We start from the raw sequence: 10,484 nt of genomic DNA, 5'->3' as shown, positions 1-10,484 counted from the left end.
TATCTAGATACTTAAATCATTTAAAATAGGATGCCGTTGAAATATGTATATACAAGAAAGTTTTTAAATAAGAGTGATACTCATTACGTAAAAGGTACGTTGTTAAAAAAATTATTTTCTGAGAATGAAAATAGTTTCCTGAATATGCCGTTCTCATAAACTATACGGCATAATTTCAAAAAGGAAATTATTTGAGCTAATGTTTGATCAATAAATAATGTCCTTTTTTCTATAAAGCGATAAAAACCTCCTATTAACGTCAAATTCTGGAGACTTGCGTTTCAGTATTGATGTTTTCTAAATGGCCATTTCTAAAGATAAGACCGTTGCCTGTGTCTTTGTTGATTCCGTTTCGATAATTTGTCGAGCGTCCATTTGATATGGTCGATGTCTTAGAACTGTTTCCTTTCTGATCGTCCATTAGTTTGAGAACATCGGTGTGAATGATTTTCGTCAATTGAATGAGTGGAGATTCGATCAGAATATTTAGAAAGAAGGCAATGATGTGGCTCACGCATAGAAGCCCGAAGAAAACGAACACCTGGAAATACAATCATAGTAATATAGCTTCGGTTAAAGGTTCACCAAATTGTTTGAAAAATTCCGGACGAATTTCACGTAGCTTTTCCTTTTCTGTCGCGTGAGTCAATTTATTCGAGATTATCAGGACACCATAATGGACATAAAATAGTAATTTTTGTTCGGCAGAATTAAACAATAACCTATTGATTGATAATATTTGCGTGAATTGCGTGAATTGTGGTTTTCAAAACTATGTGTAAATTAGTTCTGTAATATCCAACCATTAGTAAAACACGGGTTTTAATTAACAGTAAAAAAACTATGCAACTACCCTATCTCAAAGTAAATTTTTTGCTCTAGAAATTTACTAATAACCAATCTACATTTATGTTAAGGTATCAGATCAGTTGATATAAGTAAAAATTCAAACTAAATTCTTTAAACCTGAAATTTATTTGAATTATTTGTAAGTCAGCTTACAGAAACTGAGCATATTTTAGACTCTCCCCGATTTCATTTGAAATTTTGCTTACTGTTTATTGTAATTTGCTTTACCCAAGATTTTTATATATACTAAACGTATAAGAGTTCACTGAATCTAGTCAGATTAATTATAGCATATTGGGCACTTGGGTGAAGGGAATATATACGATTAAACCTATCAGATTTGAAAAATATGACCCGAATAACCTGATTAGTAGTTATTTGGAAGCACTAGTTTCAAGCAAATAACATAATAGCGCTATAGAAAGATGGACTATTATTTATTAGAGATATGCTTTTGAATCGAAGCTTCGAAATAACGAAATTTGTGGCATCTAGGAGTAAAAAACACCAGGAGAACGCAGCTAGCCTTGAAATACGCTAACCCAGGGTTGTGTACAAATTTCTTTGGACGAACCTTTACGTTGAACGTTTTACGGAAAGGGGGAAGACAATTTCAGAATTTTTCCCTTCCGAGCGCAACAGGCGATTATGCGTCTAGCCGATGAAAAATGTACACAAGAAAATGCACGACTTTTCACGGGTTGCATTCGAATTGTGTGGTGTGCTCCTAGGCCACCTCATCATGGAGACATTGTAAAAGTAAACCAATTATTTAAATGGATTTTTTTAAGTAACTAGATCTATCTAGTGAAAAATATATCCAGCTAGTAAACTTAATTATCACTTACAAATCTCGAATGTCTATAATCCGACAATCCTTGACCATCAGCAACATATCCGATAATGATTAAGTAATGGATTAGATAAACTAGGTATGATAGCTGAGCTAACGGCCGGAAGCCCGACCACGAGAGTGTGAAGTGAACGATTCCTGGAATAGAATAAATCTGAGGCAAATTGAACGCAATGTGTCACAGTGTATATTACGCACCCCCGTTGCCGCTGAAACAAGCCACTGAAATCCAACAGAGAAGCAACGCCCAAACCAACTTCTGAAGCGAAGAGAACACGATGGCCTCCACTTGGGTGTAAGGAACATCTTCATTCCAATGGTGGATACCGTACACCAACGACAAACCCGACAGAAATGACAACGTCCATAGACAACGAACCGCAATCTTAAAGATTCAAATTGCACATTAAGTTACGAAAGCAAAGACGTACGTCAGTATTGGAAATCATGTATTTATTTATATTTTGGAAGAATGAGTGGATGTATGATTGTGTCCCGAGAGGTGAAAATTGTCCCCCGCGTGTGTTTGACGCGTTGGGAAACGTACATTTTGAGGAACTAATTATAATGCGCCGATTCGACTGAATCTTAAGGGGAGGAGCATGCTGACCTTGGGGTGGATTGGCTGATACGCTAAAAAATCAACATGGACATTCTATTTAAATATAAATAAGTACATTCTTATCGTAACTTAGGATTTGTTAGAGGACGAACCACACTTTTAAAATTAATGTATTATTTAATAGTAAGACAAAAATATATTAATATTACTTACTTTTTAATATAAGAAATGTTTAAGGGGGAAGAAAACAGTAAAAGCCCCTTTTTCGTTCAAGCTGAACGTTTCTGTTTTAACAATTACATAATTTAATTATATTTTTCTTATTCGGCTGAACCTTTCTCTAGTGCTTAAAATAATTTGGATAATTCTAATATTAATAGTTAACGATATATAAGGTCCTAACTAAAGGGTAGTTTGGGCACTTTCCCAACTTGTTTAGCTCCGCGGGTCCGAATTAAAACGTAATAACTTAATTAAGTTCTTTTAAATTTAAAATCATCAAAATATTTTTAGTCACTAAACAAGAGGCTGTTCTACACTTAAATATTAATTTTATAAGTTAAAATACAAAATTAAAAGAGTTCAGCTTGAAATAGCGCGAAAGTAGACAATGGCCCCTGTAGTCTTCCCCCTTTAATTTAAAATAACTATAAAAATCTGTATATTAATAAATTTTTATTTCATTAATATTATTAAATTTTTAATTTATTTTATGTTATTGAATGTTTTTCTTTTATATTATTGAATGTTTATTCATTAGTTTCATTTTAGAAAATTGACAACCCATGTTTAATGAATTAAATTAATAAAGGTTTAATTAATATTGGAAATTGAAAGACTGATTTTTGTCATGGTGAAATAATAGAGTATAGAAATAACTAAAATTACGGAAACTCATGACGATTTAAAAATATTTAAGATTCTTTGTCAAGTGTCACACTTGACAAAGAATCTTATGAGATTCAAAACGTTGTGTCGGTGCCGACTAGATGTGCGTTTGTAACATCACGGCTACATTATATTTAAATTTTAAATTTTTTTAAATCGTCATGAGTTTTCCGTAAATTTAAATTATTTCTATACTCTAATATTGGAAGTGTTTGATACCAACAACTGTTCAATTCGAGAATGTACCAACCCAGTTTAATTTAATCTTCTTCGCTCTGGCCAGGAATGTACCGGTAAAGAGACCCACACAGTAAACGCCCAGGTGGACGTGGGTCGATGTGTACGAAATAGCCATATATTGTGCTCCATACCTAAAAATTAACTCCAAAATGTTTTAAATTTTGAATTAAATATAACCCTAGCAGTAAAGGTCAAACTACCTTCAATATTCACACTCTAGAACGCGTGACCTTCACTAGGGTGCTATTAACTTTAACAAAGTAATTTTTACCTGAAGTCTAGAAATATGGAACTTTTAACAAGAATCGTTGGTGGATAATTAAAATAGTAAGTAATGAATCCTGTTGTTGACACCGATAGTGCGATAAAAAACATTAGGAAGGAGTTACCATACTTCGTGTCCCTGCAATAAAATCAGAAACGGTTTTCAGTGTAAAAATGCGAAATATGGATACCAACAAGAAATTATACGCGTAAACACTTGGAATGTTTAAGATAGACTATGTTTTCCCTGATCATTCGCATAGAAATGTGCCTGGTTTACAGTCGTATAATCTGTGTTCCACTGTGTTACGGTAAAAATTCGATATTAAGCCTTGTCAAATGCGCTTTTTATACCATCTAAATATTTGATTTACGCGGAACTAGATCAGTTTTTTAGATCACATTACAAATTCTCAAATACGGGCTTCTTAAATCCATTTTCTGATAAGTTTATTTTCCGGATAACTTCTACGAATTGGAAAATAAAATTGATTCTTAGACATTCCGAGTGTTTACATATATAAATTCATGTTATCAACAAGTACTTTCCAAACCTACTTGTATAAAAGAACGAGGTATATTATTCCGACTACGAAACATTGCAGGTCTACCGACATGTACCACGTATGGGACAAACACTGAAATTTGAAAAATATATTTTCAATAATAATATTTAAAATAATTGTATAGGCTCTAATCATTTAAGTCTTCAGTGAACTTTTACTGTCGACCGAGGTCGATAAGGACGTGTCGGAAGTTATAGCTAGAGTTCATGTACATGTACTTGATTGATATACTTTGAAAATTGTTAGAAGCAAGTGGCGGGTCTGTCATTGCCACGAGAATTATGAAAAGGCCCCTATTATTAGAGCTGGCCATGAATCTATCCGATTCTTCGAAAAAGATGACTTTACTGGAGAGCGTGGTGCCATCTATTTATGGCAAAGGAAGCTAAAATTTAAAATAACCAAATGATAACGTCGTCAGAGAGCCATTGTAGACAACGTTTAATTTATTTAGTGAACTTTAACTGAATTATATATCTCGTGTAAATTTTTTTTATATAATTGCTGTAATTTATGTTATTGATCAATTTACAAACGATCCAACCAACGCGAAGGGTACCTCTAAGTACCGCCTATTTTATTTCGACGCTAGCGACATCTATTGAAAAATTAGCTACTTCACATCGAGCCGCCACTCGCTTAGAATTCAATAACTTTAAAGTTAAATTTGATATAGAAATGAATATTTATTCAAAAGTAAAGATGTAGAGCATATCATTTAATTACAGAAAGTGTTCGCTTTTCAGGTCTGGGGTAAATTTTTGCTTCATTAATAAAGAATAACAACTTTAACTACTCAATTTTCAGTTTTGAACCAAATATAACTTAATTTGTTCCTCCCACTAAAATACGTAGAAAGGGAATTGCTTCCCCCTTTTATCACCCCTGACTGTCTTTGCCATTTCACTAGTTTAGTTCCTGTTAGAACGACACACCTCGGTAATGCCACTGTTTAAATGCACATCGATCAGCAGAATGAATCAAAGCTGTCTTTCCAACGTCATTACTTATTTAAAATCCAACAAGAAACCTACACGTGTAAAACCTCTTTACCAATGATTCTCATTCATCATTTAAATATGTTTCTTTAAGTAAAACACTTTTGATTTATGGATAAAATAACTTGAACTTTAAATGCGCATTTATCAGTTTCCAGTCAGACATTAGCTACCCGTATTACTCAAAACGTAAATTGATTGATCTCGGAAAGCTAGCTCATTTTTCTAGAAAGGCCTCATCTATCACAGAACAGAAGGTACAGTTCTCGATAAGGCATTTTTCTCATTACTTACCATGTCGTATAAGTTGTTGTAATAGTTGTTGAAGAACAGTATATTAGCCCACCAAGACTTTCTACAGTTGTTGGCGATACCTAGCGTGTAATCGTTCCACATAGGCCCAGTGCCGATCAAAGGCAACAGAAGCATCAGACCAATTATCAAAAAGTAACAGGGCCACACTCTGGAAAACATTAACATGATAAATACTTATTTATTTCAAACTCGGAAATTGAGCCATAAATAAAATTAATAATGAGCTCTAAAAACGGTTTATATAATTTAAATCCTATAAACTTAATTCACAATAAAATAAATTTACAAATCTTATGCACTAAATTAACAATAGAATCAATTTAAAAATCGTATATAGACTAAATTCACAATAAAATGAATTTAAAAATGCTATAGATGTATGTCACAATAAAATGAATTTAAAAATCAAATGGACTAAATTCACAATAAAATGAGTTTAAAAATCCTATGAACTAAATTCAAAATAAAATTAATTTAAAAATGCTGTAGACGTTTTTCACAATAAAATGAATTTATAAATGTTACCGACATATTTCACAATAAAATGAATTTAAAAATCCTATAAAGTAATTTCATAATAAAATTTTATTTCTTAGACTGTTTTTAAATCCTATAAATAATTTGGTTTCCTACACAATGTGGTTTATCTATGAAATAAATATAAACATACCGTAATACCCTGCATACAAACAGTACGACGGCTTCCTTAGCTCTGAATTTCCTCTTATCTAGCTGTTTAATAACAGCGTATGATAAAACTGTTCCCCTAAAAATGAAAACGAAATATGTATATCTTTCAATGCTATTTTCAAGGTTTGAGTCTATTTGATCGATTCCCCAATGATCGAACGGGTCCCATTTGATCGAATTTCCATTTGATCGAATTGCATTTGATCGAATGGCATTTGATCGAACGAAATTTGATCGAAATCTACTGTAGGGTAAAACTACTAGTTTTTGGGAGTAAATCGAAAAGGCAACATCTTGTCAGAATGAGATACAGTAGACTCTATGAATAATAATTATTTCTTTAAACTGTACTAAAGAAAAATAATATACAGAAAAAAACCCGAGCGCAGTGACGTAGAAAACAAAATATTCTCTCGGACATAATTAATAGAAAGACCTATTAAAAAAACCGAACTCTGTACCTAATTTTTAGCAATAGAAGGGCCGTGAACGTGGTCAGACCCCTCGTATACAACGGTGCATACGCGCCTACGGTGCGCGTACATCAACCTAACCTAACCTAACCTAACCTAACCTGACCCTATTTATATATATCAAAAACAACGGGCCGTTATCGTCGATGTCATAAAAAAGTCCATCATATAGTGTATAAAGTAAAAATCTCTTCATCTTTGTGGCTTCATACAGTTAAAGCAATGAATTATTCCATCATTATTCCTTCTGCACTTCATATTGACATTCGGTAAAATAAAAACATACCAACTGGTACTATAAATACTTTTGAATTCGATAAAATAGTATTCGATCATATTAAGGTTCGATCTTATGAAACAAATGACAAATGGGATTCGATCAAATGGAATTTCGATAACATATTTTTCGATCAAATGGACCAACACCATTTTCAAGGCCTTCATAAGATATATTAATCGTAAGAACGTTGTTTGAAGAATGGGTACTAATGTGTAGACTTTGCCTATTCGTGAACGTATACGGCGCTTAAACTCTCGGTTCACAAACTTAAATTCAGGTGAGATAAAAAACGGTCAGGTCACTTTCATGATTATTAGACCACCCTCAAAAGAACAAATCGTCTTTAAAATGATTATATCCAGATTAAATTGATTAATCAAGATTAATCGGATTAAATCAAGATTAATCGGATTAAATCAAGATTAATCGGATTAAATCAAGATTAATCGAATTAAATCAAGATTAATCGGATTAAATCAAGATTAATTGGATTAAATCAAGATTAATCGGATTAAATCAAGATTAATTGGATTAAATCAAGATTCATCGGATTAAATCAAGATTCATCGGATTAAATCAAGATTCATCGGATTAAATCAAGATTCATCGGATTAAATCAAGATTCATCGGATTAAATCAAGATTCATCGGATTAAATCAAGATTCATCGGATTAAATCAAGATTCATCGGATTAAATCAAGATTCATCGGATTAGATTCCTCAGATTAGATTCCTCAGATTAAATCAAGATTCATCGGGTTACTTTTATAATATAAATAAATTTTAGTATATTTCTTATTTTACTTAATTTCTTTGCTTAAAATATGGAGAAAATTTGACGAGACGTAGTACACCTTAGAAGTACGCGTCACTAAATGATTTTAGAAAGCTTATCATATTAGATGTTTCCCGTAAGCGTTCTATAGCGCAGGATTAACCTGACTATTTTATTCCTCGAACCTGAAATCATTTAAACTTACTTATTACCCAGATTGTTTTCATACAAGTTCGCCGTACGCGTGTTATAAAGTTTTATTAATCAAACTATTTTATTTAACGCATTCTTATCTCTCATAATTTTTTATTAATAAATGAATATAAAATTTTAGAAATAACCTAGAGGCAAATCACCTATACCATAAGTGGATAATAAACATAAGTATGGCACAGAACGAATTCGGTGAATGATAGTCTGTCGTGGAGTGTTTGCGAAATAGGAAGTTTCCGAACAGGAAATTCGTCCCTTCCTACTATTTCCGTTGGCAAAATAGTTGGTTAGTTTGATGGCGAGAAAAACGAGCGTACACGCGTTTAGGTTTGAAATTCGAAAAAACTAATTTCTGAAATGGAGCCAGTGTTTATATTAGTTATTTTTATCTTCCGATTCTATAATTCATCATTATTTTCCAAAGGTGAGGGTTATTTAAACTTTTAAAAGCATTTCAATTTGCCATAGGCCTTGGCTGGTCCGTCAAAAAGGCTGCCGGCGGACCGTCCACGATGTTTAGGGCCTCCTCCAAATACTATTAGCAGTTCGCGGAGAGTTGTCAGTCCGTCGGTACGTAATGGTTTACGTTGTCATTGGCGAAACAGACTATCATTAAAAAAATTGCATTGGGTGAATAGGAAGTGTCATACTTATGTTTATTATCCACTAATTCCTTTACTGAAGATTAAATTTTTTTACGTGATTTAAATATTTTTTATCTTTATACAGACAAAGCTAATCAGATTTAATCATGATTTAATCAAACCAGGGTGTAGAAATAATCTTAAACGTCGGCTATGTTAACAAATTATATTTCATAGGAGTTTGAGTAAATAGTTTTCAATGACTTTTAAAGTGACAATCTCTTCTAAGAGCACGTATAATAATCGTAATGGAAATCATCAAGTGAATACCCTATAAAAATGAAAGTATCCACCGCCAAGAATCCGGAACCAATGGCCTCAAAGAAAATGTCATCGACGATTCCTTCTATGTTCTTGAGACTCCCTAAAAAGAGGAAAATTAACTTTTGCAAATTGAATTCGAGGATAGACTGAAAGTGGCCGGAGGCTAGAACGCGATTGGTAAAATGATTGGCGGTTTTGGAGCGTGTGCGGGTTTGCAAATTCTGACATTTGACTCACTTAGAAAGTATTGATTGATGACGCAGTAGGCGTGGCCGAGGACAACCCACGTCATCGAAATGAAACGAATTCCGTCCAAGAAATCCAAATTGGTGTCTTTGCGGCGCTCCGTGTTCGTAGACTTCTTCAAGTTCTCCGTGATCGAGAAGGCTCGCACCATTTTCATAGAAACTGACAGTTCTGCACACCAATGATAAATTCAAATAATTTATTTTAATTTCCACCGTTTTGTTACTTTTGGGAGTCTAATGGAGGTGTTACGCCAGAAGGGCATAGCATGCTCTTCAAGTTATACAAATACTGTTCGCAAGCCGATTATCCTGTTTCAAAAAATGTGTTCACTTTACGTCAGGGTCCCGTACCCTTAATGGCTCTTCTGAACGCGATTGAAGACGTCGAAAAATGTGGTTTCACATACCCAATTTCTCTTTTTCATAAGCATATAGACCAACTTTGTATTTGTTGAGAGTAAAATTTTACTATATGCACTAACGTTTATGAGAAGACTGAACGCTCTATACACCAGTTAAGGTAATTTTAAATCCATGCGTATCTCTCTGTTTCTTATTTCTTATTTTACAATGGATATTCCAAGACTTTTTAACATTAAGGAAAAGCAAATTGTCTATTTTGAAATCAATTTTCGGTTAATTAAATATTTCTTATTCATTAATTTTTAACTTTCAAAACAACCGTTGGTGACAAACCATTTTAAAAATTTATAGTTAACTCAACACGTTTAAAATACCTAACATTCGCTCTTTACAGTTTACGTAGAGCACTGGATTTTCGATAGCTAAGCAGACGATTTGTCATTTTTAAAGTACAAATTGCCTACTTAACTGAATAAAATTAAGCAGTTTATGAGGTTCTCGCATTAGCCGCTATGTGTAAACTAAAATGGCTAATTTATTTATAATATATTCTTGTGCTGCTTTGCGTCTTGCCGAGTAAGTTTTTGGAGAATAGAGAAAGGTGTATTATCAATAGTCGTTTTACGTAAGTAAGAACTTCGAACCGGTCTAATTTGTTTTTCAATGCAGCTCTGCCAATTTTTTTATTAAATTTGGTAAGACTTTTATGCCACAATCTATTTAGCTTAATCGAAAACTTTTGTATTGGTAACTTTCACATACGAAATTTGCAAATTTTTTAACTATTTCTAAATATACCTTTGGAAAATACTGTAACCGTGATGTTAAATCTAAATTGAGTACTTTTTATATTATTAATTATTTATAACTAATATTACATTATATATAAAAACAACAATATATCATATTAATATGCTTTATAATTTTATTATTAAATATAAGGTATGCATATTTAAATATTAAATATTTATAATATTTAATGTAATAATACTTGTGAAT

General features: G+C 32.5%; 1 protein-coding gene across 1 annotated transcript; it reads right to left on the bottom strand.

The window, feature by feature from the left end:
• Positions 1–249: 249 nt before the first annotated feature.
• On the bottom strand, positions 250–9,271 carry LOC149957381 (nose resistant to fluoxetine protein 6-like). Its single transcript, XM_090167006.1, has 7 exons — positions 9,112–9,271; positions 8,881–8,974; positions 6,206–6,301; positions 5,515–5,683; positions 1,901–2,087; positions 1,698–1,840; positions 250–541 (listed from the first exon to the last, which is right to left on the bottom strand). Exons 1-7 carry the CDS (start codon positions 9,269–9,271, stop codon positions 260–262), a joined length of 1,131 nt encoding a protein of 376 aa, XP_090023132.1. The 3' UTR covers positions 250–259.
• Between the last annotated feature and the right edge of the window lie 1,213 nt (positions 9,272–10,484).

The sequence above is a fragment of the Leiobunum rupestre genome, chromosome 2 (genome assembly GCF_980474605.1).
Source record: "Leiobunum rupestre chromosome 2, qqLeiRupe1.1.hap1, whole genome shotgun sequence".
In the NCBI taxonomy this organism is placed as follows: Eukaryota; Metazoa; Arthropoda; class Arachnida; order Opiliones; family Sclerosomatidae; genus Leiobunum; species Leiobunum rupestre.
Note: the sequence above shows the minus strand (reverse complement) of the source record. Positions and strands in the feature narration are given on the sequence as shown.